The 25,958-nt window shown below is 42.3% G+C and overlaps 2 protein-coding genes and 1 non-coding gene across 3 annotated transcripts in view; 2 read left to right on the forward strand and 1 right to left on the reverse strand.

Moving 5' to 3' along the window:
• The window catches only part of F8 (coagulation factor VIII), a 144,611-nt gene extending 130,120 nt beyond the window's left edge, over positions 1-14,491 (forward strand). Inside the window, exons 23-26 of the mRNA XM_068962056.1 lie at positions 822-966; positions 1,359-1,507; positions 1,950-2,126; positions 13,559-14,491. Of these exons, the coding sequence (XP_068818157.1) occupies positions 822-966; positions 1,359-1,507; positions 1,950-2,126; positions 13,559-13,714 (627 nt within the window). The 3' untranslated portion in view covers positions 13,715-14,491. The remainder of the gene's footprint in view (positions 1-821; positions 967-1,358; positions 1,508-1,949; positions 2,127-13,558) is intronic.
• On the reverse strand, positions 13,200-13,272 carry TRNAC-ACA (transfer RNA cysteine (anticodon ACA)). Its single transcript has one exon. It is a non-coding gene; the product is annotated as a tRNA-Cys (tRNA).
• Positions 14,492-21,281: 6,790 nt separating the features above from the next.
• Positions 21,282-24,043, forward strand: SMIM9 (small integral membrane protein 9). Its single transcript, XM_068963158.1, has 3 exons — positions 21,282-21,299; positions 22,767-22,968; positions 23,910-24,043. Exons 1-3 carry the CDS (start codon positions 21,282-21,284, stop codon positions 24,041-24,043), a joined length of 354 nt encoding a protein of 117 aa, XP_068819259.1.
• The last annotated feature ends 1,915 nt before the right edge of the window (positions 24,044-25,958 follow it).

A 25,958-nucleotide genomic window follows, 5' to 3' on the forward strand; every position in this document is an offset into this window, starting at 1 on the left:
CTATTCAGGGTCCCTTGAAATTCCATATCTATTTAGGGTTGGCTTTTACATTCCTGTAAAATGGAGCATTGTGAGTTCCATAGGGATTACATTAAATATCTAGATACTTTGTCTTCCTATGTCTTCTTAATCAAGACATAAGAATTGAAGTTAAAATGAAGCCGATCTACTTATCAAAAATAATGCTGTGCCCAGAGATTGACATAATGAGTAAAGTAAGTCAGACAGAGAAAGACAAATATCACATGATATTGCTTATATGTGAAATCTAAAGAAAAGATGCACATGAACTTATTTAAAAACAGAAATAGTCACAAGTGTAGAAAACAAATTTTTGGTTATGAAGTTGGAAAGGAGGGGGTGGATAAATTAGGAGTTTGATGAACATTTTACAGGACCCCAGTGTAGACTACTTCACCTGCACAGACCTAATTTCCCTTGATCCACTCTTCTTCCTATAATTTTTCTCCTTCATCTTTTGTATTCTAACACCTGTCTAGCCAGGATGGTTTTGAGTGTTGGGTGCTGTTGAAAAGTGAATGTGTTAGTCACTCAGCCATGTCTGACTCTTTGTGACCCCATGGCCTGGGACCAACCAGGCTCCTCTGTCCATGGAATTCTCCAGGCAAGAATACTGGAGAGGGTTGCCATTCTTCTCCAGTGGATCTTCCTGACCCTGGGATCAAAGCAAATCTCCTGGATCACAGGCAGATTCTATACCATTTGAACCACCAGGGAGCTGTTGAGAAATGCACAAACAAATCTAGAAGAAAAAAACTTGATTGGGAGGAATTGCTTCTTATTCTGTCTTCATTTTACAGGTGTTCTTTGGCAATGTGGATTCATCTGGAGTAAAACACAATATTTTTAACCCTCCAATTATTGCTAGATATATCCGTTTGCACCCAACGCATTACAGCATCCGCAGCACTCTTCGCATGGAGTTGATGGGCTGTGACTTAAATAGTAAGTTTCAAGTCATCCCATGTACTTCCCACTCCCAACCATGGGTAGTATGACTAGCCATACTAGTTTTTCTGAGATGGGGAGGGAGATGTTTCCCAGGACACAGAAGTCTCAATGCTAAAACCAGTACAGTCCTGGGCAAACCCATCATTTGCTCATCCTAACCATGGAATTCCCCAGGGTCAGCCATATCCTACACTACTATTAACAAGGCAAATCAAAGCCCAACAAAGCTTAGAAGAGCTGACCAGAAAATCCAGAGCATGTTAACAATAACATCCAAAAGTTAATGCCTGGAAAATGATGTCATGATGACAACTAGAATGTCAGTGGAGGCAGAACTTTGGCTGCAACCTGTTCTTGTGATGACACTGTTGTTCCATTTCTTCAAGGTTGCAACATGCCACTGGGAATGGAGAATAAAGCTATATCAGATACACAGATTACTGCCTCATCCCACTTAAGCAACATGTTTGCCACCTGGTCTCCTTCACAAGCCCGACTTAACCTTCAAGGGAGGACAAATGCCTGGAGACCCCAGGTAAGAGGGAACAAATTTACTATTTAACTGATTCAGAATAAGGAGCAGTGGTTGGGAAAGAATAGGGAAAGCTCTGAACTGTTTCTTCAGCTACTTCCGTCACCTGGTTGTTCCCACCAGGAGTGTCAAGGAAAGGTGACTATGCATGGAAAACCCCACAGATATTTAGTGGATGTGCCATATGCATTCACACATTCATATCTGTATGCAGTACTGGGCTAATATTTGTCAGTCTGTATATTGCTCATACATTCATTCAGTGAACATTTACTGGGCAGCTATAAGTGGGTAACCCCAGTTGCTTGCTTTGAGTCTAATATGGGGGACTGGCAAAAAGATAATTAATATGCAGAGTGATAAGTGCTGAGTTATGATTAAGAAGGCATTTGGTGATTTTTGGGAGCAAATCATGATCAACAAGACACTACTGTAACTTCCCCAGGTGAATAATCCAAAAGAGTGGCTACAAGTGGACTTCCAGAAGACAATGAGAGTTACAGGAATAACCACCCAAGGGGTGAAATCTCTGCTTACCAGCATGTATGTGAAGGAGTTCCTTATATCCAGTAGTCAAGAGGGCCATAACTGGACTCCATTTCTTCAGAATGGCAAAGTGAAGGTATGCTGATCTCATAGGCACAAAACCTCTCTTAGCACTTGACATTTAGGACACTATGAAAGGCAGAGTAGAGCCAAAAGTTGATTATCCTCAGGGATGTTGATGTCATTCAAGATGGTGGCAAGCATCAGAGGGTGAAGAAAAATGAGTTTATTCACAGAATGCTTAATGATCTGTATCAGCAGCAACAACTCAACTTAGATCCAGCAAGAATTAACCATGGCATGAACCTTACCAATCTCCTAGTGCAGTCTCTTGCCACTTGCTCCTTTACTCTCTAAGTCCCACTCATACTAAGAAACCCTCAGGTCTCTAAAAACACCATGTTCTTTCTCACACTACATTTGTATACATACTATTTCTTCTACCTAGGACATTTTTTTAGGTGCTTCCTATTGACCCTTTCACCTGGCTCATTTTTTCAAGCCTGAGATAGACATGATCTCCTCCAAGAAGAATTTCTTGTTCCCTCAAGGCTGAATTAAACACTTATGCTTCTGGCAGTTTAGTGGTCTAGAGTATTGATAATATATGTTTTAGAGGGGATTCCTATGTTAAAAAGGGTGTATCTTTGATACATGTTAAAATATGGATGAACCTTGAAAACATGCTAAATGAAATACAGCATATATAAAACTACAAATGTTGTATAGTTCCTCTTATATGAGTATGTTAGTAAGGATTCTCCAGAGAAACAAAACCAGTTGACTCACATGATTATGGAGGCTGACAAGATCTGCAGGTTGTGTCAGCAAGCTGGAGACCCAGAAGAGCTGACTGATCAAATATCTTTGCAACCTATGGACTGTAGCCCACCAGGCTCCTCTGTCCATGGGATTCTCCAGGCAAGAATACTGGAGTGGGTTGCCATTTCCTTCTCCAGGGGATCCTGCTGACCCAGGAATCAAACCCATGTGTCTTGCATCTCCTGCATTGGTGGGTGGGTTCCTTACCACTAAGTCACCTAGGAAGCCCCAGTAAAACTGGATAGTCACATGCAAAAGAATGAAGATACCACACATACATTATATACAAAATTTAATTCAAAACAAATCATCACAATGTGGTAAGATTAGATGTCAACTAGAGGGGGAAAAAACTATTAAAATACAAACATAGGGAGGATAAACAACACATTTCTGAATAACCAACAGATCATGGAAGAAATAAAAAAGGAAATCAAAATATGCATAGAAACAAATGAAAATGAAAGCAAGACAGCCCAAAACCTATGGGATTCAATACAAGCAGTGCAAAGATGGAAGTTCATAGTAATACAAGCCTACCTCAAGAAACAAGAGAAACATCAAATAAACAACCTAACTTTACACCTAAATCAACTGGAAAAAGAAGAATAGAAGAACTGCAAAGTTAGTAGAAGGAAAGAAATCATAAAAATCAGAGCAGAAATGAAGGTGACTATAGCAAAAATCAACAAAATGAAAATCTGATTCTTTGAGAAGATAAATAGACAAACCATTAGCCAACCTCATCAAGAAACAATGGGAGAAGAATCAAATCAATAAAATTGGAAATGAAAATGAAGAAATCACAACAGACAACACAGAAATATGAAAAATCACAAGAGACTACTATGAGCAATTATATGCCAATTAAATGGACAACTTGGAAGAAATGGAAAAATTATTAGAAAAGTATAACCTTTGAAAACTGAACCAGGAAGAAACAGAAAATCTGAACACACCAAGTACAAGCACAGAAATCGAAACTGCACTCAAAAATCTTCTAAGAAACAAAAGCCCAGGACCAGATGGCTTCACAGGTGAATTCTACCACATATTTGGAGAAGAGCTAACACCTACTCAAACTCTTCCAGAAATTTGCAGAGGAAGGTAAACTCCTAAACTCCTTCTATGAGGCCACCATCACCCTAATACCAAAACCAGACAAAGATGCCACAAAAAAAGAAAACTACAGGCCAATATAACGGATAAACATAGATGGAAAAATTCTCAGCAAAATTCTAGCAAACAATCCAACAACATATTAAAAAGATCACACAATGTGACCAAGTGGGCTTTAACCCAGGCATGCAAGGATTCTTCAATATTTGCAAATCAATCAATGTAATACACCATATTAACAAATTGAAAGGTAAAAATATGATTATCTCAATAGATGCAGAGAAAGCCTTTGACAAAATTCAACACCCATTTAGGATAAAAACTCTCCAGAAAGCAGGCATAAAAGGAACATACCTCAACATAATAAAAGCCATATATGACAAACCCACAGCAAACATTATCCTCAATGGCAAAAAACGGAAAGCATTTTCTCTAAAATCAGGAACAAGACAAGGATGACCACTCTCACCACTACTATTCAACATAGTTTGGGAAGTCCTAGCCACAGCAATCAGAGAAGAAAGAGAAATAAAAGGAATCCAGATTGGAAAAGAAGAAGTAAAACTCTAACTGTCTGCAGATGACATGATCCTCTACATAGAAAACCCTAAAGACACCACCAGAAAATTCTAGAGCTAATCAATGAATATAGTAAAGTTGCAGGAAATAAAATTAATACGCAGAAATCTGTTGCATTCCTATACACTAACAATGAGAAAACAGAAAGAGAAATTAAGGACCAATTCTATTCACCATTGCAACGAAAAATAAAATATTTAGGAATAAATTTACCAAAGAAACTAAAGACCTATATATAGAAAACTATAAAACACTGATGAAAGAAATCAAAGATAACACAAATAGATGGAGAAATATACCATGTTCGTGGAATGGAAGACTCAATATGGTGAAAATGAGTATACTACCCAAAGCAATCTATAGATACAACAAAATCCTTATCAAGCTACCAATGGTATTTTTCACAGAACTAGAACAAACAATTTTACAATTTGTATGGAAACACAGAAACCTCAAATAGGCAAAACAATCTTGAGAAGGAAGAATGGAACTGGAGGAATCAACCTGCCTGACTTCAGACTATACTACAAAGCTACAGTCATCAAGACAGCATGGTACTGGCACAAAGACAGAAATATAGATCAATGGAACAAAATAGAAAGCCCAGAGATAAATCCACACACCTTATCTTTGACAAAGGAGGCAAGAATATACAATGGAGAAAAGACAATCCATTTACTGGTCAACCACCTGTAAAGGAATGAAACTAGAACACTTTCTAATATCATACACAAAATAAACTAAAAATGGATTAAAGATCTAAATGTAAGACCAGAAACTATAAAACTCTTAGAGGAAAACATAGGCAGAACACTCTCTGACATAAATCACAGCAAGATCCTCTATGACCCACCTCCCAGAGTGATGGAAATAAAAGCAAAAATAAACAAATGGGACCTAGTTAAACTTAAAAGCTTTTGCACAATGAAGGAAGCTATAAGGTGAAAAGACAGCCTTCAGAATGGGAGAAAATAATAGCAAAGGAAACAACTGACAAAGAATTAATCTCAAAAATATATAAGCAGCTCATGCAGCTCAATACCAGAAAAATAAACAACCGAAACAAAAAGTGGGCCAAATGCCTGGGGCTGGTGCACTGGGATGACCCGGAGGGATGGTACGGGGAGGGAGGTGCGAGGGGGGTTCAGGATGGGGAACACGCATACACCCATGGTGGATTCATGTTGATGTGTGGCAGAACCAATACAATATTGTAAAGTAAAATAATAATAACAAAATAAAGCAGTGAAGTGATTAAAAAAAAAAAAAAACAAGTGGGCCAAAGAACTAAACAGATGTCTCTCCAAAGAAGACATACAGATGGCTAACAAACACATGAAAAGATGCTCAACATCACTCATTATCAGAGAAATGCAAATCAAAACCACAATGATGTAACATCTCACACCAGACAGAATGGCTGCCATTCAGTCATGTCCGACTCTTTGCAACCCCATGAACCGCAGCACGCCAGGCCTCCCTGTCCATCACCAACTCCTGGAGTTTACTCAAACTCATGTCCATTGAGTCGGTGATGCCATCCAACCATCTCATCCTCTGTCATCCCCTTCTCCCCCTGCCTTCAATCTTTACCAGATATATCTGTCTGTAGCTATATTTAAAAATATATATACATATTATAAATATATATTTAAGTATTGCAAATAAAACCACTCATAACTCACAGAATAACTAGAAGACAAAGAATGCTGTAAGTTTCAATTTACAAAAAGTAAGTGGAAAATAAACATGCAAAGCTAGCTCTGCAGAGGAGAGTCCAGGAGAGACTGTGATAGAACACAGAGAAAATCACTTCTAAAAAGACAAAGTCTGACCCTCAGTGACAAAATACTAATAGTTGAGCTCTCCTGTGTCATAGCTTTGGCTTCTGGAGATCTGAAAGGACAAGGATGGAAAATATGTGGGACTAGAGGTGGCACTGTTTCTGGTGAAAGAGGATAGATCTCTTGGAGGCTTGGTGATTAAAAAAAAAAGAAGAAGTCAAGTGGTGGAAATAAAGTTTTCTGGAAAAGCAAAAACCATCACAAGACATATCTTCTTGCCCCATCTATTAAAAAAATTACACTTTTCTCTATCAACAAGAGAGGCTGCTCACGGACTAAGAAACCTACCCAGCCACCCAAGCCTCTTATATATCTGCCGCATAAAATCACTGTATTGCTGGTGACAAGTTAACAGAAATAGCAGATGAGGTAAAAGGCATTATCCTTGATTTTTCACTTCCTCCTTCTTTGACAACTTCACTGACTTTGGGTTTGAGAATAGGACTCATTTTGACCAATGTAATGTAAATTCACATGATATACACCAATTTTGGACAGAAACTTTCAGTGTGATCATGTATTTGGCTCACTCTCTTCTGACTCTGCTCTCTGCCATGAGATTAAAATGTCCAACCTGAGAAGACACAGTGTATGTGAGCCTTGGCCTGGAGCAGAGCCTCAGCTAACCCAGAAGAGTCTTGGTTTACAAATAGCATGTCCTAGTAAAAGGAAGTTTGCCTCTCAGAGATGCCAAGACTGGAGCTAGGAAGATGCTAGGTGATGCTGGAACATCTTCAGTCAGTCAGTTCAGTCACTCACTCATGTCCGACTCTTTGCAACCCCATGGACTGCAGCATGCCAGGCCTCCCTGTCCATCACCAACTCCTGGAACTTGCTCAAACTCATGTCCATTGAGTCGGTGATGCCATCCAACCATCTCATCCTCGGTCGTCCCCTTCTCCTCCTGCCTTCAATCTTTCCCAGCATCAGGGTCTTTTCCAGTAAGTCAGTTCTTCCCATCAGGTGGCCAAAGTTTTGTAGTTTCAACTTCAGCATAAGTCCTTCCAGTGGATATTCAGGACTGATTTCCTTTAGGATGGGCTGGTTGGATCTCCTTGCAGTCCAAGGGACTCTCAAGAGTCTTCTGTAACACCACAGTTCAAAAGCATCAATTCTTTGGCGCTCAGTTTTCTTTATAGTCCAACTCACACAGCCATACATGACGACTGGAAAAACCATAGCTTTGGCTAGACTGATATTTGTCGGCAAAGTAATGTCTCTGCTTTTTTATGCTGTCTAGGTTGGTCATAGTTTTTCTTCCAAGGAGCAAGCGTCTTTTAATTTCATGGCTGCAATCACCATCTGCAGTGATCTTGAAGCCCAAGAAAATAAAGTCTGTCACTGTTTCCATTCTTTCCCCATCTATTTGCCATAAAGTGATGGGACTGGATGCCATGATTTTTGTTTCTGAATGTTGAGTTTTAAGCCAACTTTTTCACTCTCCTCTTTCATTTTGTCAAGAAGCTCTTTAGTTCTTCACTTTCTGCCATAATGGTGGTGTCATCTGCATATCTCAGGTTATTGATATTTCTCCTGACAATCTTGATTCCAGCTTGTGCTTCATCCAGCCCAGCATTTCTCACAATGTGCTCTGCATAGAAGATAAATAAGCAGGGTGACAATATACAGCCTTGACGTACTCCTTTCCCAATTTGGAACCAGTCTGTTGTTTCATGTCCAGCTCTGTTGCTTCTTGACCTGCATACAGATTTCTCAGGAGGCAAGTAAGGTGGTCTGGTATTCCCATCCCTTGAAGAATTGTTCACAGTTTGTTGTGATCCACAGAATCAAAGGATTTGACATAGTCAATAAAGCAGAAATAGATGTTTTTCTGGAACTCTCTTGCTTTTTCAATGATCCAACATATGTTGGCAATTTGATCTCTAGTTATTCTGCCTTTTCTAAATCCAGCTTGAACATTTGGAAGTTCACAGTTGAAGCCTGGCTTGGAGAATTTTGAGCATTACTTTACTAGCATGTGAGATGAGTGCAATTGTGCGGTAGTTTGTGCATTCTTTGGCATTGCCTTTCTTTGGGATTGGAATGAAAACTGACCTTTTCCAGTCCTGTGGCCACTGCTGGGTTTTCCAAATTTGCTGGCATATTGAGTGCAGCACTTTCACAGCATCATCTTCCAGGATTTGAAATAGCTCAACTGGAATTCCATCACCTCCACTAGCTTTGTTCACAGTGATGCTTTCTAAGGTCCACTTGACTTCACATTCCAGGATGTCTGGCTCTAGGTGTGTGATCACACCATAGTAATTATCTGGGTCATGAAGATCTTTTTGTATACTTATTCTGTGTATTCTTGCCACCTCTTCTTAATATCCTCTGCTTCTGTTAGGTTCATACAATTCCTGTCCTTTATCGAGCCTATCTTTGCATGAAATGTTCCCTTGGTATCTCTAATTTTCTTGAAGAGATCTCTAGTCTTTCCTATTCTATTTTTTTTCCTCTATTTGTTTGCATTGATCACTGAGGAAGGCTTTCTTATCTCTCCTTGCTATTCTTTGGAACTCTGCATTCAGATGCTTATATCTTTCCTTTTCTCCTTTGCTTTTTGCTTTTCTTCTTTTCACAGCTATTTGTAAGGCCTCCCTAGACAGCTATTTTGCTTTTTTTATTTCTTTTCTATGGGGATGGTCTTGACCTCTGCCTCCTGTACAATGTCATGAACCTCCATCCATAGTTCTTCAGGTACTCTGTCTATCAGATCTAATCCCTTGAATCTATTAGTCACTTCCACTGTATAATCATAAGGGATTTGATTTAGGTCAGACCTGAAAACTCCAGTGGTTTTCCCTCCTTTCTTCAATCTAAGTCTGAATTTGGCAACAAGGAGTTCATGATCTGAGCCACAGTCAGCTCCCAGTCTTGTTTTTGCTGACTGTATAGAGCTTCTCCATCTCTGGCTGGAAAGAATATAATCAATCTGATTTCACTGTTGACCATCTGGTGATGTCCATGTGTAGTCTTCTCTTGTGTTGTTGGAAGAGGGTGTTTGCTATGACCAGTGCATTCTCTTGGCAAAACTCTGTTAGCCTTTGCCCTGCTTCATCTTATAGTCCAAGGCCAAGTTTGCTTGTTACTCTTTACTTCCTACTTTTGCATTTCAGTCCCCTATAAGAGGACATCTTTTTTGGGTGTTAGTTCTATAAGATCTTGTAGGTCTTCATAGAACCATTCAACTTCAGCTTCTTCAGCATTGCTGATTGGGGAATAGACTTGAATTACTGTGATAGCAAATGATTTGACTTGGAAAGGAACAGAGATCATTCTGTCGTTTTTGAGATTGCATCCAAGTGCTGCATTTTGGACTCTTTTGTTGACCATGATGGCTACTCCATTTCTTCTAAGGGATTCCTGCCCACAGTAGTAGATATAATGGTCATCCGAGTTAAATTCACCCATTCCAGTCCATTTAGTTCGCTGATTCCCAAAATGTTGATGTTCACTCTTGCCATCTCCTGTTTGACCACTTCCAATTTGCCTTGATTCACGGACCTAACATTACAGGTTCCTTTGCAATATTGTTCTTTACAGCTTTGGACTTTACTTCCATCACCAGTCACATCCACAACTGGGCACGGTTTTTGTTTTGGACCCATCCCTTTATTGTTTCTAGAGTTATTTCTCCACTGATCTCCAGTAGCATGTTGGGCACCTACCGACCTGTGGAGTTCATCTTGCGGTGTCCTATCTTTTTGCCTTTTCATACTGTTCATGGGGTTCTCAAGGCAAGAATACTGAAGTGGTTTGTCATTCCCTTCTCCAGTGGACAATGTTTTGTCAGAGCTCTCCACCATGACCCATCCGTCTTGGGTGGCCCTTCATGGCATGGCTCATAGTTGCTTTGAGTTAGACAAGGTTGTGGTCCATGTGATCAGTTTGACTAATTTTCTGTGATTGTGGTTTTTATTCTGTCTGCCCTCTGATGGATAAGGATAAGAGGCTTATGGAAGCTTCCTGAAGGGATAGACTGACTGGGGGAAACTGGGTCCTGTTCTGATGGGCGGGGCCATGTTCTGCTACTGCTAAGTCACTTCAGTCGTATCCAACTCTGTGTGAACCCACAGACGGCAGCCCACCAGGCACCTCTGTCCACAGGATTCTCTAGGCAAGAATACTGGAGTGGCTTGCCATTTCCTTCCCCAATGTATGCATGCATGCTAAGTCACTTCAGCCATGTCCAACTCTGTGCAACCCTATGGACAGCAGCCCACCAGGCTCCTCTATTCACAGGATTCTCCAGGCAAGAATACTGGAGTGGGTTTCCATTTCCTTCTCCATTGACAAATTCTATAATGGTAGTAAAATTGAGGAAAAGTGTCAGATGAGCTTCTTACTTAACCACTCAGCCAAGACCATTCAGTCCCCTACAATGGAGTGACCTCAGTATGTTTCAGCTGAGCCCCAGGTATTCCTCGATTTTTTCCCAGTCGAACCCCCCTACCCAGTACCTTTCCCCTGGGTGGGCAATTCTCCTGGCATTTTTCAGCCAGCCCCCCACCCAACATCTTTTGACTGGCTGGGAATTCTTCGGTATCTTTCAACCAAGCCCCACTCAGTGTCTAGACCATGAGTGGGTATGCCCCGGATATTTCACCTCCCCCCCCCAGTATCTTTCCTACTAGGAGGGGGCAGGTAACCTGCTCCACCACCAAATAAAACTCAGAATCTCAACCAATATGGGAAATTTAAGAACCAGGAGAGACTTACCCAATTTCGTCTGCACTCCCCTAGGAGGCAGATGGGTGCAAGGGGCCGCTGCTGGTACCAAAGCTCCATTTCCTCATGAAGTACAGTTGAAGGAAGGAAGTCCACTCTGGGTCGCTTCATCGGTCACCATAACTGTGAACTAAAAAAAAAAAAAAAAAGATGTACAACTTGAGAGTTGTTCAGCAGCCATATTCAGGAAATCTTTAATCCAATTTTCTGTTGATGGGTGGGGCAGTGTTTCCTCCCTGTGGTTTGACCTGAGATCAAACTAGATGTTGTGGAACATTTTGGCATGCCACAAAGACTAATGAGCCCATAGGAAAGGAACACAAGAGCTGGCTTGAAGGGGTTCGTACTGGGCAAATTTGAAACAATTTAAGCATCCATATACACAATGAAAAAAGAATCCAGGAGTCCATAATCATGGTCAGAAACAAAGGGAGAAGAGAGGCTTTTCTCCATAGACAAATTCCAGCTATTAATAATAAATGCAGAAGACATGACAAAATTAAGAAACCAATTGGTAACCATCAATATAGTATATAATACTTGTAAGGAACTTCAGTGGATATTGAAACCATTGGATGAAACCTTAATGTGGAACAGAATATTTTGTTGTTATTGTTCAGTAGCTAAGTCATGTCCAACTCTTTGCGACCCTGTGGACTGTAGCATGTCAGGCTCCTCTATCCTCCACTATCTCCTGGAGTTTGCTCAAATGCATGTCCATTGAGTTGGTGATGCCATTCAAACATTTCATCCTCTGTCGCCCCCTTCTCCTTTTGCCCTCAATCTTTCCCAGCATCAGGGTCTTTTCTTATGAGCTGGCTGTTCGTATCAGGTGGCCAAAGTATTGGAGGTTCAGGCTCAGCATCAATCTTTCCAGTGAATATTCAGTGTTGATTTCCTTTAGGATTGACTGGGTTGATCTCCTTGCAGTCCAAAGGACTCTCAAGAGTCTTCTCCAACACCACAGTTCAAAAGCATCAGTTCTTTGGCACTCAGTTTTCTTTATGATCCAACACGTACTTGTGAGAATATTTATACAGCATTAAAGCCTCACCCCACAGATTGTAAGGAAAGGAAAGTAATTACCTTTATTTAAGTGAGATGTGGTGGACACCACCTTAAGTAAGGCTCAAACTCTGAAGGAATCAGTATCATGTGTCCTTTGATATGATACAGTGGGAAAGACACATCGCCTAGTTAATATTTTCACTAAAGATGTTGAACTAAGATTTAATAATTAAGAAAATAGTCACAGAAATTTAAAATGTGGGACATTATCGACACAATGGTCCTAGGCCTTTTTAAATGTCAGCATCATGAAGGACAAAAACAGACCAGAGACTTGGAGTGTGTTGTACATTAAAGATGTGAGTGTTCCTTCTGTTATTCTTTCAGTTTCTTGAGGGGAAACAACAAGGAATAAGCCTAACAGAAGATGTACAGGTTTCAAAAGTTTACCAAAAATATTTATCCAAGAATCTCTTTGTTTCCCAAAAGTTTTATCAAACACACAAACTCTAGCAAATGTTTATAGTATATTTGCTGTGTATATACTGCATTTCTTGCATGTATGGAAGATCAGTGACCAAGGCCTCTGCTGTCATGGAAGTGACATTTGGTGATGAAAACAGAGGTAATGGTCAATAAGCAGGTAAACAGATAAATGAGAAGATAAAAAATGTTGTAAAGAAAAGTGATCTAGATGAGACTGAGTCAACAAGAGTCCTGTTTCAGAGGATGAAGAGCTCTCTAAAGAGATAACGTTTAAACCCAAAGTCTTGGCAGGTTGAAGCAGTTGAGAGTAAAATGCCATGATGTTTACAACTTCCTTGAATTAGTTGAGAAAGTGGGTGAGAACGTTCTCAGAGGTAAGCCATAGCTGGAAGCAAGGGCTCCACAGCAGGTTAGCAAGTGAGCAGGTGAGTGAGTGAAGCTGCTCAGTCTTGTCTGACTCTTTGCTACCCCATGGACTGTAGCCTATCATGCTCCTCTGTCCATGGGATTTTCCAGGCAAGAGTACTGGAAGGGGTTGCCATTTCCTTCTCCAGAGGTTCTTCCCGACCCAGGGATCGAACCTGGGTCCTCCTGCATTGTAGGCAGATGCTTTACCATCTAAGCCACCAGGGAAGTCCTGCAGGTTAGCAAGGAGGCTCTTAATTCTGAATGTCATACGCCCTTTCCCAGGCATGGACTAAGTCATTCAGTCACCTCCCAGGGTTCAGTTCTGAACTACCAAACTAGGGAAGCTTGGATCCCTCAACCCAAAATGAAAAAAGCTTCGATCCTGAGCTTTGGGGTGGGTGCCCGTGAAGAGCTATTGGTGAGTTCCAGACCATGCAGGAGGCCAGTGAAGGTGTATAAGCATTGTAATTCTTTTCTTGTCAACTAACACATGCTGTCCCTCCTCTTTTAGGTTTTTCAGGGAAATCAAGACTCCTTCACCCCCGTGGTGAATGCTCTAGACCCCCCGCTGTTTACCCGCTTCCTTCGGATTCACCCGCGGAGCTGGGTGCACCATATCGCCCTGAGGCTGGAGTTTTGGGGTTGTGAGGCGCAGCAGCAGTACTGAGGCCCGGTGCCTTCCTTCTGTCCCTGAGCCTTTCCTAACTGAAATGCAGCATCCTTGTGAGCCCTTCTGCCGGGTGACTTCCTGCCCCACAGTGCCATCAGTTTTCGCTGTATTTCAATGCCTCTGTGCCAGCAGCTGTGCCCTGAAACCACCCAAATCATTTGCCATGGGGACTGCGTTCTCTGGAGTCATGTGGAAGCATTCTTCTACGGAAGTGGCAGTCACTTCCTCCTCTGTGGTGATGAAGAAGGGTCACGACCATACTAGGCTACTAAAGGACATGTTTTTAACATTTCCCTAGAAAAATGAGGAAACTCCGTGGCTCTCTCGGATAGGAGACCCAACACGATGTACCAGGAAATTCTGTACGGTGACAGAAAACTAGAGGCCCTCTTTACAGAGTTAAATATTGGGGAGTCAGAAGGAAACTGAGCTGGAGGAAGCAGAGAGAAAATTCCTCCAGTCAGCCACATGCCCTTTCCAGGAGGAACCCCTGCCTTGCCCCGCCCCTACTAGATAAGGTTCGAAATGAAATGGTTTACTGTCCTGGAAAAGTGAAAATTAGAGATTAATGTATAGAAATCAGTAAGCTGCTTTGCTGTATAGCCTGGTAGAGATGTTAATCCCCCAAATGATGTGGTTTGACTGCCTGCAAAAGTTAACCACTTTACTGTTGACCTTAATCATCTTCTTGTAGCATTCTTTTCCCATTGACTGCATACATCTCTATTTTTCAAATGTTCTTGGAACCAGCTCTTTTGTCTCCCTGTTGGAATAGTCAATAATCAGCTGAATAAAATGTTGACATGTAAAACCAAATGCCTTTGAGAGTTCTGTTTTTCTATTGGCAATTTAAATGTGAATGATGGAAGCCTGCCGGCTGCACCGGACCTCGCCGAGAGGAGCTATCCCACGCCCGAGGTCAGGAGGGCCATGTTGGGACCTGACCTGAGCCATGACAGGCTCAACAGGGCACACTAGGCCTAAGCCTCAGGTTCTTGTAAGCATGAGTCATAATTCTGGGAAGCCCCACCAAGGTCCCCGATGACACCAAGGTCCCCGATAACACCAAGGTCCCCAATGACACCAAGGTCCTCCCTGATTATGCCAAGGTTAAATCAATCACCACGATGACCCAAGGTTGAGTCAATCACCACACGCCAACTACACTATTGCTGAGACAAAAGACCGCCTGTATATAAGCAGTTGTGATTCAGAGCTTGGGGCTGTCATCAAGATTCCACTGTGCTGGATGAGACTTGGGCCCTAGCTCGAGCTAGCAATAAACCCCTTTATGCTTTTGCATTGCTGTGGACGTCTTATTCTCTCAGTTTTGGGGACTCGGACACTGGACATAACAAGGCGGCTGTTAGGAGATAACCCTCGTCCAAGGTAAGGAACAGCAGCTGTGCTTTGCTGGAGCAGCCGTGAAGAGATACCCCAAGTCCAAGGTAAGAGAAACCCAAGTAAGATGGTAGGTGTTGCGAGAGGCATCAGAGGGCAGACACACAAACCATAATCACAGAAAACTAATCAGTCTAATCACACGGCCTTGTCTAACTCAATGAAACTAAGCCATGTCATGTGGGGCCACCCAAGATGGGCGGGTCATGGTGGAGAGGTCTGACAGAATGTGGTCCACTGGAGAAGGGAATGGCAAACCACTTCAGTATTCTTGCCTTGAGAACCCCATGAACAGTATGAAAAGGCAAAATGATAGGACACTAAGAGAGGAACTCCCCAGGTCGGTAGGTGCCCAATATGCTACTGGAGATCAGTGGAGAAAGAACTCCAGAAAGAATGAAGGGATGGAGTCAAAGCAAAAACAATACCCAGTTGTGGATGTGACTGGTGATAGGAGCAAGGTCCAATGCTGTAAAGAGCAATATTGCATAGGAACTTGGAATGTCAGGTCCATGAATCAAGGCAAATTGGAAGTGGTCAAACAGGAGATGGCACGAGTGAACATCAACATTCTAGGAATCAGCCAACTAAAATGGACTGGAATGGGTGAATTTAACTCGGATGACCATTATATCTACCACTGCGGGCAGGAATCCCTTAGAGGAAATGCAGTAGCCATCATGGTCAACAAAAGAGTCCAAAATGAAAGTACTTGGATGCAATCTCAAAAAAGACAGAATGATCTCTGTTCATTTCCAAGGCAAACCATTCAATATCACAGTAATTCAAGCCTATGCCCCAACCAGTAATGCTGAAGAAGCTGAAGTTGAACAGTTCTATGAAGACCTCCAAGACCTTCTAGAACTAACACCCCAAAAAAGATGTCCTTTTCATTATAGGGGACTGGAATGCAAAAGTAGGAAGTCAAGAAACACATGGGATAACAGGCAAATTTGGCCTTGGAATATGGAATGAAGCAGGGCAAAGGCTAATAGAGTTTTGCCAAGAGAACGCACTTGTCATAGCAAATACCCTCTTCCAACAACACAAGAGAAGACTATACACATGGGCATCATAAGATAGTCAACAGCAAAATCAGATTGATTATATTCTTTGCAGCCAAAGATGGAGAAGCTCTATACAGTCAGCAAAAACAAGACTGGGAGCTGACTGTGGCTCATATCATGAACTCCTTATTGCCAAATTCAGACTTAAATTGAAGGAATTAGGGAAAACAGCTAGACCATTCAGGTATGACCTAAATCAAATCCCTTATGATTATACAGTGGAAGTGAGAAATAGATTTAAGGGACTAGATCTGATAGATAGAGTGCCTGGTGAACTATAGATGGAGGTTCGTGACACTGTACAGGAGACAGGAATCAAGAGCATCCCCATGGAATAGAAATGCAAAAAAAGCAAAATGGCTGTCTGAGGCAGCCTTACAAATAGCTGTGAAAAGAAGAAAAGCGAAAAGCAAAGGAGAAAAGGAAATATATAAGCATCTGAATGCAGAGTTCCAAAGAATAGCAAGGAGAGATGAGAAAGCCTTCTTCAGCAATCAATGCAAAGAAACAGAGGAAAACAACAGAATGGGAAAGACTAGAGATCTCTTCAAGAAAATTAGAGATACCAAGGGAACATTTCATGCAAAGATGGGCTCGATAAAGGACATAAATAGTATGGACCTAACAGAAGCAGAAGATATTAAGAAGAGGTGGCAAGAATACTCAGAAGAACGGTACAAAAAAGATATCTTCACGACCAAGATAATCACGATGGTGTGATCACACACCTAGAGCCAGACATCCTGGAATGTGAAGTCAAGTGGGCCTTAGAAAGCATCACTGCGAACAAAGCTAATGGAGGTGATGGCATTCCAGTTGAGCTATTTCAAATCCTGGAAGATGATGCTGTGAAAGTGCTGCACTCAATATGCCAGCACATTTGGAAAACTCAGCAGAGCCACAGGACTGGAAAAGGTCAGTTTTCATTCCAATCCCAAAGAAAGGTAATTCCAAAGAATGCTCAAACTACTGCACAATTGCACTCATCTCACACGCTAGTAAAGTAATGCTCCAAATTCTCCAAGCCAGGCTTCAGCATTACGTGAACCATGAACTTCCAGATGTTCAAGCTGGTTTTAGAAAAGGCAGAGGAACCAGAGATCAAATTGCCAACACCTGCTGGATCATCGAGAAAGCAAGAGAGTTCCAGAAAAACATCTATTTCTGCTTTATTGACTATGCCAAAGCCTTTGACTGTGTGGATCACAAAAAACTGTAGGAAATTCTGAAAGAGATGGGAATACCAGACTACCTGACCTGCCTCTTGAGAAACCTATATGCAGGTCAGGAAGCAACAGTTAGAACTGGACATGGATCAACAGACTGGTTCCAAATAGGAAAAGGAGTGTCAAGGCTGTGTACTGTCACCCTGCTTATTAACTTATATGCAGAGTACATCATGAGAAACGCTGGACTGGAAGAAGCACAAGCTGGAATCAAGATTGTCGGGAGAAATATCAATAACCTCAGATATGCAGATGACACCACCCTTATGACAGAAAGTGAAGAGGAACTAAAAAGCCTCTTGATGAAAGTGAAACAGGAGAGTGAAAAAGTTGGCTTAAAGCTCAACATTCAGAAAACTAAGATCATGACATCTGGTCCCATCACTTCATGGGAAATAGATGGAGAAACAGTGGAAACAGTGTCAGACTTTGTTTTTGGGGGCTCCAAAATCTCTGCAGATGGTGATTGCAGCCATGAAATTAAATGATGCTTACCCCTTGGAAGGAAGGTTATGACCAACCTAGACAGCATATTCAAAAGCAGAGACATTACTTTGCCAACATAGGTCTGTCTAGTCAAGGCTGTTTTTCCAGTGGTCCTGTATGGATGTGAAAGTTGAACTGTGAAGAAAGCTGAGCGCCGAAGAATTGATGCTTTTGAACTGTGGTGTTGAAGAAGACTCTTGAGAGTCCCTTGTACTGCAAGGAGATCCAACCAGTCCATTCTAAAAGAGATCAGTCCTGGGTGTTCTTTGGAAGGAATGATACTAAAGCTGAAACTCCAATACTTTGGCCACCTCATGTGAAGAGTTGACTCATTTGAAAAGACTCTGATGCTGGGAGGGATTGGGGGCAGGAAGAGAAGGGGACGACAGAGGAAGAGATGGTTGGATGGCATCACCGACTCGATGGACATGAGTTTGTTGAACTCTGGGAGCTGGTGCTGGACAGGGAGGCCTGGTGTGCTGCAATTCATGCGGTTGCAAAGAGTCGGACATGACTGAGCGACTGAACTGAACTGATGGAATTTTACAAAAACAAGTTGAGCCACTGAATGGCAAGATAGACAGCTTAGAAAAACAACTAAGTTAGAATAGCAGATTTCATATAAATTGCAGTAAAAAGTGATATATTTTATGAGGTGAAGTTAACATTTTAAAAAATTAGAAGTGGAACCTTGATCCAGTAGCAGAGAGAGAGACAGACATGTTTAATCTTGACATCCATTAGCACTGGTCTCTTTTTTATCTCACAATGGGAGTTTCCACTTTAGAAGGGGTAATAAACCCTGATGTTTCTGAGTATTCAGGGTGGCTGCTACACAGGAAGAGCAAAGACAAATATGCTTGGCACTCAAGTGATTCATTCAGGCATCTCTTAGGATTAAGGCAGCAGTCTGGGCTCTGGCACATCCCACTAATCCCCGTTTTATAAGTTTTCTAGAAGTTGTGACCAACCAGAATCCTGGAGAAGGTGTGGAAGAATGTGGTGAGCCTAATATGAGAAATGAGTGGATTTGAGAGGTAGATGCTGCACTTGTATCACCAAGATGTCCTGGGACCCCTTTCAGGAGTCCAGTGGTTTCATTCGTCCCCCAAATGCTTTGGCTAATGGAGGACCTGTACTCAGAAACCTAAAAGACCCTGATGAAAGAAATTGAAGATGACACAGACAGATGGACAAAAGACACTGTGTTCATGGATTAGAAACATTAATATTGTTAAAATGACCATGCTACCCAAGGCAATCTACAAATTTAAGGTGATCTTTATCAAAAATTAGTTCACCCATGGCATTTTTCCAGAACTAGAACAGACAACTCAAAAATTTATGTGAAAACACAAAATACCATGAACAGCCAAAACAATCTTGAGAAAAAAAGAGCAAAACTGGAGGAATCAGGCTCCCTGACTTCAGACTGTATTACAAAGTTACAGTCATCAAAACAGTATGGTACTGGCACAAAAAGAGAAATATAGACTAATGCAACAGGATAGATAGCCTAGAAATAAAGTCATATGCCTATGGGCACCTTATCTTTGACAAAAGAGGCAAGAATATACAATGGGCAAAACACAGTCTCTTCAATAAGTGGTGTGGCAAAACTGGACAGCTACATGTAAAAGAATGAAATTAGAACATTTCTTCATATCAATACAAAAATAAACTCAAGCTGGTATCGTTATTTTGGAAAACAACCTGACATTATCTACAAAAGTTGAGCATACAGATACCCTATGACAATTCTATTGGGTAATGACCTAGACCCAGAACTGTCATGTGGAACAAGAGATGGGGCAGCACTATTCAAAACAGCTCCAAACAGGAAACAACCTTTGTATATATTTCCTAGTGGCTTATTATACTTGCTGTATAGTAATCCATTATGGCTTCTCTTGTGGCTCAGCTGGCAATCTGAGTGCAATCAGCCAACAGTGTGGGGGACCTGGTTTTGATCCCTGGGTTGTAAAGATCCCCTGGAGAAGGAAAAGGCTACCCACTCCAGTATTCTGGCCTAGAGAATTCCATGGAGTTGCAAAGAGTCGGACACGACTGAGTGACTTTCACATTCACTTTCAATCCATTATGTAATATACATCACAATTTATTTCAGTTCAGTTCAGTTGCTCAGTCGTGTCTGACTTATTGTGACCCTATGGACTGCAGCACGCCAGGCCTCCCTGTCCATCACCAACTCCCGGAGTTTGTGTCCATTGAGTCGGTGATGCCATCCAACCATCTCATCCTCTGTTTTCCCATTCTCCTCCCACCTTCAATCTTCCCAGCATCAGGGTCTTTTCAAATGAGTCAGTTCTTTGCATCAGGTGGCCAAAGTATTGGAGTTTCAGCTTCAGTATCAGTTCTCCAATGAATATTCAGGACAATTTATTTATCCATTGCTTTTCTGACTGATACATCATTTATGCCAGTTCTATGGATCTGACCATCCTTTTTAAAAATTTGATTTGTAACAACAGTTCTTTGTACGTTAACATTAACCTATTATCTGTCTTATATGTTATGTCATTTTTCACTTAATTTGTCATTAATGTTTGATCTTTCTTTACAATGTTTTCCTGTATGAAAGCTTTACATTTTTATGCAATAAATTTATCAGTAGTTACACCTATGGCTTTGGGGTTTTATGACATGTTCAGAGTAAATTTTTTCATACCAAGATTACAAAAAACTCATGTTTTATTCCAACATGTGTATGGTTCTATTTTTGTTCAGTCTTTGATCCATCTAGAATTTTTTTGTGTGTGTAGGACTCTAACTTCAGTCAGTGCATTCAAATGAATAGCCAATCCTCATATTAAACCATCCATTTTTCCCCACTGAAATGAAATGCCATCTATTAAACTGCCATATATATACTATTTTAAGGCGTAGTTGATACCATGTGGCAAACAAAATATCTTAGAATTCTTCAAGCCCAAGAGGATATGGCTACTATAAGGATGGGTTTTAGTATCAGCACAGATGTTTCCACATAGACCAAAGAAAACATCTGTATGCTTAGCTGTCAGATAGAGACTGGGGGAAGGTCAAGTGCAGTCAATGATATCATAAAAGGGAAGAGAATTCTATTTGGAATTTCAGAAGCCTTAAAGGAAGGCTCTGGCCAGCTTCTTCTGAAGACTGAGGCCAGATTCACTGGCTTCTTCACCTCCCTACCTGACACAGGTCTCAGCAGTGGATGAGTGTATCAATTGTAAATGTCTTAAGTAATAGAAAGCTCGGATACGAGTTTATTTTTCACAGAGCTAGCAATTGAGAAGTGGGCAGATAAAGGTGTTGGTTTCATGGCCTAAAATTGTCAGAGCCGAATCCAGGTCATTTTCTCATGCTTTTCCTGCTGATCACAAGATGACTCCTCCAGTTCAGGTAACGCTTAGAGAATGTTCAAGGCAGCATAAATGGTAAACAGTAGCACCATATCTTTTCCCAAGACAGCAGAAAGTTTCCCCGGAAGCCACCCATCAAATCTCCATTATGCTTCAGTGTCCAAAAGTGGGGCCTGTAGCCATTGCTAACAGCAAGGATGGCTGAGAAAATGGTATCTTTTCATAACTAAACTTTTCTAGACTGTCGGGTTGTATGTAATAAGTTAAAAGGGGGTGGAGATGACCAGCAATGAAAAATAGTCTGCCCATCCATTTATTCATTCAAAAAAATATTATTGAGCACCTGAGCAGCCTATGTGAACCAAAGAGAGAGGATCGTGCATGGCTTGTTCTTGAGGACATGAGACTGAGGTGGAGTGATCAAAAGGAGATGATAAGACATGAGTTCAGGGCAGTTTGTAGGGCCCAATCTGACTTACAACAAAGTGACATCTCCTTGGCTGTTCAGTGGAGAAGAAGCTGAAAGGAGGCAAGGATGGTAGCAGAGAGACAGATGATGGGTATCAGTGGAGGTGGTGAGAAGTGGCAAGATATGGATACACTTTAGAGACCAAGCCGACCCGATTCTTCTGATAGATCAGCTGTTAGACCCTAAACCACACAGTTTCTGCAAAATATACTTCTATTTTCTCCCAAGTTGCGTCAGCAAAGTTGACTCAAACAGGCACATGTGTGATGGGAAATTACCACTGCACAGCAAGGAATTTGCTTATGTGGTAGTCAGTGAACTTGGTCCCTAACCTCATCATTAAAATGGCAGCAAGCAGGAAGCTATAAACTCTTGTGACCTGTGACTCCCTTCACATCAGGTGCACTGACTGCAGAATTCCTGGGCCACCCCCATGACGGACTGTGCCCCCTGATCCCGTGAAATCTATACCAGGTTAACCGTTTACACTGCTTATTTGCTGATTTAGAAATAAACCCTGGGCGCTAATACCACAAGTAGAATTTCAGGGGCTAGGTACCTATCGGGAGAAGGAATGGCAACCCACTCCAGGATTCTTGCCTGGAGAATCCCATGGACAGAGGAGCCTGATGGGCTGCTATCCACAGGGTTGCAGAGAGTTGGACACAACTGAAGCGACTTAGCATGCATGCAGTAATAAACTCAACAACAAAACAAAACACACACACAAAAAATGTGGGACTAAAAAAATGAAGTCAAAAACAACAACACCGATTTTGGCCTGAACGACTTACAGCATTTCCCACTCATTGAGCTGGAGAAGGCTGAAGGGGGACCTGGTTAGGAGGGAACGGCAGGTGTCTCATCTGCTGAAGCTCAGTAAATTTCTGTCCTGTGTTCTTTCTTGGATGCGGAATGTCTTTTGCTTGGGAAACTGACTGTGTTCAGGATTCAGCAGTGTCAGTCAGTGAATTTTTATGTTCGTTAACAGCTGTAGTTTTGGGATAAAAAACTAAACCATAGTTTTTAACTTTTCAGACAAAGCAGCCTTGCAAAGAGCCAAGGGAAAAACCATCTGGCCGTGGCACAGGGGAATCCGTAGAAGCCCTGAAGCTGCTGAGCATCACATTTCTGCTGTGCTCTCTGACTTGCCTCTTGCTGGAGACTGTTGCTTCCTCTGTGTCACCTTTATCTGCCTTCAGAGTACAAGACCAGGATGCCCTGCCACAACACTCAGTGGGTGTGTTTGCTGTTATGAAAGTTCCAGCCTCCATAGGACCTAAGATTCCCATCAAAGGTCAGGAAAAACTGATTTTGTATTTAAAAATAATCTTCATTATTTTTCTTTTATTTTTTTCTTTTATTTTAATCTTCATGTCCATTATTTCTGGTTGGGTTCAATTTAGTTCAACCAGCACGAGCCCACCTACTGTGCACCAATCCGTTTGCTAAATGACATGGATTAGGCTTTCACAGGTGGGCAGTCCCACCCATAGGTGTCAACCTTCCATGAAATATGACAAATGCACCCTGAGGACAAAGGGAGAATTACAGTTGTTTGCTGGGAGGGGTCAGGAAGGACTTCAGGAAGGAAGCAAAATGTAAGCCAAAGCTAATAGGTCACTGACCCGCAACTTAGGTGTTCCCAGAGCCCAGTGTGTTGCTTGAGTCCTTCCCGGCACTGGAAAGTGAATTGTGGTGACCGGTGACTCCTCGTGACTCAGGTCACAGACACTTGTGTTTACCCTACCTCTCCTCTTGATCACCAGACTCTGTGAAGTTCCTTCTGCCAGCTTCCAAGGCCTGTTCGTCCCCTCTGGGTGTTCCTGGGGCTGGTGTCTGTCTCTTCTCTTCACCAGACACACAGGGGCCTTTGCCTCCAAAACACCCTCTAGGCAGGTAATTATGAAATCAAGCTGCTCTCTCACAAAGTTCCACACTGATTCATGGAGATAATTGCTCCTGTTTGACATACCAGAGGCAAAGATGAAACCATCTGAGGATACACTTTTTTTTTCTCCAAATGTGTATTCCTTTAACTGCTTAGCTTAGCAGAGTCATTAAAAATATGGGCCCTGGGCCACTATAAGAACGTCAGATCTGGGACAACTCTGAACTCGAACCAGAGTTTGTATCCCAACTTCATCATTGACTCAGTGAACATCTGTGCTCTTCCTGCAGAAAATTCCAGGTCCTGGCTGAGCAACTTCAAGGATTATCTCTGTGATCTCATCAGGAGCCACATCCCTCCAGCAGCCATTTTTATTTTTCTTATCATGTCAGCAGTACTGGGGACCCTCTGCTGCCTCACGTAAGCTTCTGGAAGAGGAGGGAGAGGAGGGAACAGGTACCTAGGGAGAGACAGGAATGGCCATGTGACCCCCTCTTTGAAAAAGTCTCCTCCACGTTCTCTTTTTTTCTCCATCCTGCTCCATCCTTTTCCAACCATTGACAGGCGACATTTAAAGACCAGTATTTGCAACTGATCTTTTTTTTTTTTAAGTAACTTCATTAATTTCTAATTATCCTTCCCTTGGGTATAGGAATCATACATGGCAAACAAATGATTAACTCTTCTCTATTGCCTGGACTTCCTTGGTGGCTCAGACGGTAAAGCGTCTGCCTATAATGCAGGAGACCTGGGTTCAATCCCTGGGTCGGAAAGATCTCCTGGAGAAAGAAATGGCAACCCACTCCAGTATTCTTGCCAGGAAAATCCCATGGACAGAGGAGCCTGGTAGGCTACAGTCCATGGGGTTGCGAAGAGTTGGACACGACTGAGCAACTTCACTTCATTACCTCAAAAACGGACCAAAATATTTACTATTAAATCATGTGAGTGAGTGAGTGAAGTTGCTCAGTCGTGTGAAGCCAAAGAGATTCTTGAAATCTCTAACTAAATAAGCTTAGCTAGTTAGTGAAAGTAAGTCGTGTCCGACTTTTTGTAACCCCATGGACTATGCAGTCCATGGAATTCTCCAGGCCAGAATACTGGAGTGGGTAGCTTTTCCCTTCTCCCATGGGAAGGGACTCTTCCAGGGGAATCTTCCCAAGCCAGGAATTGAACCCAGGTCTCCTGCAATGCAGGCAGATTCTTTACCAGCTGAGCCACCAGGGAAGCCCAGACAAGCCTCAATTTCATTAATTTAACCAGTGTTTAGCTAAGAGATGACCACTTGCCTGTCTCTGTCCTGGTTACTAGAGAGAGAGAAATAACACGATTGAATAATTACAGCCTGCTGTATCAGGGCTCTGAGGTGAGACAGAGTCCACGTGAAGAAACCTGGATTGAAAAGGCTTTGTGTAGGGGAGGGCTGTTTTCAAACTGAAGAATCTAATCAAGTGGCTTGGTCAAAGATCAGGTGAAGGGTGTGGTTCCTGACAACCTCAAAATGCCCATGGATGAAGAACCATGTCTGGGAAGCAAAGTTGGATACGGTTCCCAGCACACTAGACTGATTGGAGCCACACAGAACTCAGTGAGCCTATTTGTTGTTTGAGCTGTAAAGCAGTATTTGGACCTGAGAAGGACAGAGGCTCTGAAGGTCCCTAGGAGGCTTGCTCCCTGACACTTCAGATACAGCCGCAGGGAACAGTAGACCAGAGGAGCCTCCCAGAGGATGGGCCGTGGTGGGCCTGGGAGCTCAATTTGATGGAAGAGTTTGCCTGCTAAGTGTCTGATCAGCAGGATTCCAGAATGACTACAGAGCAGGGACTGTTACATGCCGCCCGGTCTTCCTCTTTTCCAAAGGGAGGGTTGATGGCGATTGTCTGCTTCCTGTTCCTTCACTGTATGGAAGATGGCGGAGGTGGCGATCAGGGTCACACGGGTTGATTTCGGTTCAAAGTTCTTTGCCTGAGACCAGCCACACCAGGACTTGAGATCAGCAGACACTCTGGAAACAGGCTGGGCAGTGGGAGTGTGCAGCATTTTATCAGGATCCCTTATCAGGGATCCACGCCCGTGCAGGGCAGGGAGGAAGGGAGAAGCTGAACTGCCTTGCAAGCACAGCAAGGCCTTGAGTGACCCCTTCGGAGTGGTCTTCCCTTTATCAGTACACCTTGAGTGGCAGCTGCAGGATTTAGGCCACTCCAGGAAGTACAGGCTCTGTATTCATCAATCCTGTCCCTCCTTGCTAAGCCCAGAGGAAGACTGCATGTCGCAACTGCAAGAGCCGGGAGTCAAACCAAGATGCATGCAATTCTGTATCTTTTAAGTCCTTGTGGCTC

The sequence above is a fragment of the Capricornis sumatraensis genome, chromosome X (assembly GCF_032405125.1).
Source record: "Capricornis sumatraensis isolate serow.1 chromosome X, serow.2, whole genome shotgun sequence".
NCBI lineage: Eukaryota > Metazoa > Chordata > Mammalia > Artiodactyla > Bovidae > Capricornis > Capricornis sumatraensis.

Excerpts from the sequence above, each read along its gene's own strand:
- SMIM9 (XM_068963158.1), top strand. Across the intron at positions 22,969-23,909 it reads CCTGCCACAACACTCAGTGG|AAAATTCCAGGTCCTGGCTG; the intron begins GTGTGTTTGCTG and ends CTCTTCCTGCAG.